The sequence below is a fragment of the Anneissia japonica genome, unplaced genomic scaffold (assembly GCF_011630105.1).
Source record: "Anneissia japonica isolate Jap-2015-1 unplaced genomic scaffold, ASM1163010v1 scaffold287941_len684077_cov200, whole genome shotgun sequence".
Lineage (NCBI taxonomy): Eukaryota > Metazoa > Echinodermata > Crinoidea > Comatulida > Comatulidae > Anneissia > Anneissia japonica.
This window is the reverse complement of record NW_022713799.1, coordinates 7,075-12,229: the sequence shown is the minus strand read 5'-3', so window position 1 is coordinate 12,229 and position 5,155 is coordinate 7,075. Positions and strand designations below refer to the sequence as shown.

Sequence of the window (5,155 nt, the reverse complement as noted above, 5' to 3'; positions counted from 1 at the left end):
ACTGGAGCCCAGTCTGGAGGTTCATAGGCCTATAGACCTTTCCGCTAAGCGGAAAGTTTTTAAAAAAAGAAAAAGAAAGACTAGAAAAAGAAATAATTGGTCTCCCAAAACGCATGAGAGGTTATTTTCGGGCGTCTAGAAAACAAATAATTCGCAGGGACATGCCCCCGGACCATAAAGGTAGTGTTGTCTCGATCGCCCCCACCCCTTCAGACATCTTTGGATCCGCCTGATACTATATTACCCGGTTTCTGTTGGTGAATCTGTAAATCGTCTTGTTAATGACATATGTATAAATTGTGAACATTAAAATAATAATCTGCCAAAGTGAAAACGTGTTGACAGTGTCGTAACTATAGCAGATTCAGCAGGTTTATGAACCTGGGCCCCCAACCTCCAGGGGCCCCGATCTATAAGGGCCCCGCCCCTTATTAAAAGATCTATTAAAGCAATGCATAAATCGAAAATCATTTCAATTTTGCTATATTAACGAGGAGGGGATGGAGGCATGTCATAGCATCAAAGCATATAGTTATCAACATTTTGTTTATGTAATTCTTGCTGCACGTTTTTTCAGTCTTTTTACAATATATTATTTTTCTCAGATGTGTTTCCCCAAACCGAAATTGCATAATCGATAAATGGTTCGATTGTGCTTATGTAATAAGCAGATTGGTGCAATGTTTTGGCCAATTTCCCACGTTATTAATCTTGAAGCTTACAGACGTATATGTCGTATATGATAACCCCATGTTAAGTTTGCGTACAGGGATTCTGCGTACACTATCTCTAAACCCAAATATCTTATATGTTTTACTTGTTCGATACGTTTTCAGTCGTCGACATGAAATACTCAGTACATCAGATAAAAGTATATTCTGGTTTCTAATAGCATGTTTTTTAGCCTCTCCGAAGGAGCGAATCTTCGGGGAGGCTATTGTTTTTACCCATGTTCTTCTTCATTCTGTCGGCTGTCGGACACCCCAAGAGACTAAGGGACAGTCTCCACCATGGGCATAATACCATCATAATACTCCTCATAAACAAATTCAAAATGCTTATACATTTCCAGAATTCAAAATATTTAAATATTTTGTTGGTCAAAATTGCACCGCGGGGAGGCTATGCTTTTACTGCGAGCGTAAAAGGGGTATATAGTTTTTAACTGCATATATTTTTTAATTATTTCCGACATAGGCATATCATTTATACCTATATTTTGGGGGGATTTAATATGACGGGGGCATTTCGCATACGTAAGATAACAAATTGTTACAACCAATGTCATTCCAGGTCAGATAATTGCCATTCTTTTTCCACTGATGAACGCAATTTTCATTTCCTCCATTGTTATTGGGTTCACCGGATCCCCATTTTCTGTACCGGGATGTTGAGTAGTTAGACCAGCGCCAACTGCTGCCAGACCTCATCAAGCCAATCCAGTATGTGTATGAATTGGCAACGAACACATTGTGAGAAGTTTTCCAAAGCGTAGAAACAAAATTGTTTTCATAATCACTTTCGATGGAGACGAGATCACTATTTCTGCCTAGGTAGGAGCAAGCCACATGTGCCTCGTTCCAAGTCTTTAATGATTCAAAGACTCGATAGCAACTATGTCCGTAGTTAGTCCAATATGGTGGACATTTTTTACATGAAGTGGCGTCAGAAGGGCTTGTAGCCACCGCAATGAAGATACCCAGTAGCAATACCTATCAATAGAAATATAGAACAAAATCTGAAAACTTCTTATTAATACTCATTATAATATATATTATACCCAGGGGCGGATTTAGAGGGTGACCGTTCCGACCGTGACGCCCGGCCCCCTCTCCCCTTTTGGAAAGTTTTTGAAAAAAGAAAAAGAAAGACTAGAAAAAGAAATAATTGGTCTCCCAAAACGCATGAGAGGTTATTTTCGGGCGTCTAGAAAACAAATAATTCGCGGGGACATGCCCCGGACCATAAATGTAGTGTTGTCTCGATCGCCCCCACCCCACCCCTTCAGACATCTTTGGATCCGCCTGATACTATATTACCCGGTTTCTGTTGGTGAATCTGTAAATCGTTTTGTTAATGACATATGTATAAATTGTGAACATTAAAAGAATAATCTGCCAATGTGAAAACGTGTTGACAGTGTCGTAACTATAGCAGATTTAGCAGGTTTATGAACCTGGGCCCCCAACCTCCAGGGGCCCCGATCTATAAGGGCCCCGCCCCTTATTAAAAGATCTATTAAAGCAATGCATAAATCGAAAATCATTTCAATTTTGCTATATTAACGAGGAGGGGATGGAGGCATGTCATAGCATCAAAGCATATAGTTATCAACATTTTGTTTATGTAATTCTTGCTGCACGTTTTTTCAGTCTTTTTACAATATATTATTTTTCTCAGATGTGTTTCCCCAAACCGAAATTGCATAATCGATAAATGGTTCGATTGTGCTTATGTAATAAGCAGATTGGTGCAATGTTTTGGCCAATTTCCCACGTTATTAATCTTGAAGCTTACAGACGTATATGTCGTATATGATAACCCCATGTTAAGTTTGCGTACAGGGATTCTGCGTACACTATCTCTAAACCCAAATATCTTATATGTTTTACTTGTTCGATACGTTTTCAGTCGTCGACATGAAATACTCAGTACATCAGATAAAAGTATATTCTGGTTTCTAATAGCATGTTTTTTAGCCTCTCCGAAGGAGCGAATCTTCGGGGAGGCTATTGTTTTTACCCATGTTCTTCTTCATTCTGTCGGCTGTCGGACACCCCAAGAGACTAAGGGACAGTCTCCACCATGGGCATAATACCATCATAATACTTCTCATCAACAAATTCAAAATGCTTATACATTTTCAGAATTCAAAATATTTAAATATTTTGTTGGTTAAAATTGCACCGCGGAGAGGCTATGCTTTTACTGCGAGCGTAAAAGGGGTATATAGTTTTTAACTGCATATATTTTTTAATTATTTCCGACATAGGCATATCATTTATACCTATATTTTCTAAAATATTTGTAATTTTGTATTTAATCCATCAACTTGTGTTCCTGAAACATAAATAGCAACATCATCCTCAAATATACTGTAAGTCCTAAGAAAAATCAATTTTTAAATATAATTTTTTATGAACAACAGAAGTATAATTGGACGCAAGACTCGTTATTTATTTATTTATTTATTTATTTTTTTTGATGACATTTCGCTTTGCTTCATTCCAGTCAAGGGGCCGAGAACGGAGGGTCCACGTGTCGGCCATTGACCACTATCACGAAAATCGTATCGTTGAGTAATAAACCAATATGCTAAACAAGCCTATGTACTCGTGTATAGCATCCCTGGGGAAGGAGGATGCAGTGAGGGAGCAGACGGTGCGATCGCACCCCGTAAATTGCATTAAGAAAAATAATTGCTGTATTATATTGTATTGTTGATATGAATTACCGTACCGTTAAGATTTTTAAGGTATAAGAGTACAATTTCCGGGCACCTGATATTCTCAAATTTAATGTTCCCACATCAGTCCCAACCATGGTGGGGCTGAAGTGGTGTGGACTCTAATGCACCCCTATCACCAAATCCTGCATCCGCCCCAGCATCCAGAGGAAGATCTATTAAACGAAGTCACTAACAATTGAGTGATACTTCCTAAAAGCATAGGCCTATTGGTACATTTAAGGTAATTTCCATTGAGATATGTAATAATCTGATCTTTGACTTCCTTTTCAACAATTTTGGCTATGTATCATACTATGAGATAGGTCTATAATTGTTATGGCTTTTTTTTCCATCCTTAGAACGGGTATTGGATGCCTAGTGCATGTGTTACTTCGTATAAATAATAATAATAATAATAATAATAATAATAATAATAATAAAAATAATAATAATAAATAATAATAATAATTTTGACAATTAACCATGGAGATTTCTTGTTTTGTGTATTTTGATATAGGATTGTAATCTATATGGACAGCCTGCAACCCGATTCCTAAGTTAGTACATCCATTAATAGTATTCTATCTTGTGCATCTAATAAAAAGCTCAATTTCTTAAAAAGAATATTTTTTTGGTCATTAACATTGCACTCGAATAAAGGGAACGAAATAATATTTCGTTCGAACGAAATATTATTTCGATGGAACGAAATTATTGGTTCCCTCGAAATGAGCCACTAGAGGGACATGGTTAGAAAAAAAAATATTTCGAGGGAACGAAATAATATTTCGAAATGATTTCGTTCCTTAGAAATAATATCTAGTTCGAACGAAATATTCGTTCTCTCGAAATTATTTCGTTCCCTCGAAATATTTTAATATATTTTTTCTAACCATGTCCTTTTAGAGGCTCCGTAATATTATCTTCAAATGTTATCATTAATAATATAAAATTGTACAACTTACAATTCCCATGACTGCCTTCCACTTCAATTTCGTAAAGTGTGGCTTACTATATTATACCACGCCTTAAATAAACTTTCTATAGCCAGGCTTTTGACCAATCCCAATCTCGATACTGTAAATGACTTGAACTTCCCGAAACTCAAAAACCGTACGTTAGGAAAGACCCTGGATAGATGACTAAACACAAATGTTGTAGATTGAATGTGGATGGTTGAAAAGGTATTTGATAACAGGGGATTCAGGCGCGAATGAATCCATTATGACCATTACATTAACAAAACAAAAAAAAAGAATTACTGTTGTTAACTTGGTACATTAACTGAGGTTGTGCATTTCACATAGGCCTAACTGTTCATCTTCAACCATTACTAGAAAGTAGTGGAACCAATTTCACAGGAGAGAGGGTACTTGCAGCAGGAAATGAAGATCCGGGCCCTCTTATGATATGAAACTGGATTTCTGCAAAGTGGTAGGCAATTTAGCATTCGGAAAACTTGTTTTCAAGAAAGTTGAGTCGGTAATTTGGTATTCATCCAACTGTCATTTGTGGCACTGCCACCTGCATCACATTGGTTCAGGGGTCCTGACCCAACCCCCCACCCCCTTTTGAAAAAAAAATATCTGTGTACCGGTAACCACCTAGGCCTAGGCCTATTTACTGTAATAAGAATGAGAACAAATTACCTGACCGTTTACAAGAGGGGAAAACCTTGAATCAATTTTTATCTTACCTATATAATTT

The 5,155-nt window shown here is 37.1% G+C and overlaps 1 protein-coding gene across 1 annotated transcript; it reads right to left on the bottom strand.

Annotated features, from left to right (window-relative positions):
- Positions 1 to 1,228: 1,228 nt before the first annotated feature.
- Positions 1,229 to 4,516, bottom strand: LOC117108780 (C-type lectin mannose-binding isoform-like). The gene is made up of 2 exons (XM_033250928.1): positions 4,414 to 4,516; positions 1,229 to 1,712 (listed from the first exon to the last, which is right to left on the bottom strand). The coding sequence occupies exons 1-2, from the start codon at positions 4,420 to 4,422 to the stop codon at positions 1,230 to 1,232; spliced, it is 492 nt and encodes a 163-aa protein (XP_033106819.1). The 5' UTR covers positions 4,423 to 4,516; the 3' UTR covers position 1,229.
- Positions 4,517 to 5,155: the final 639 nt, after the last annotated feature.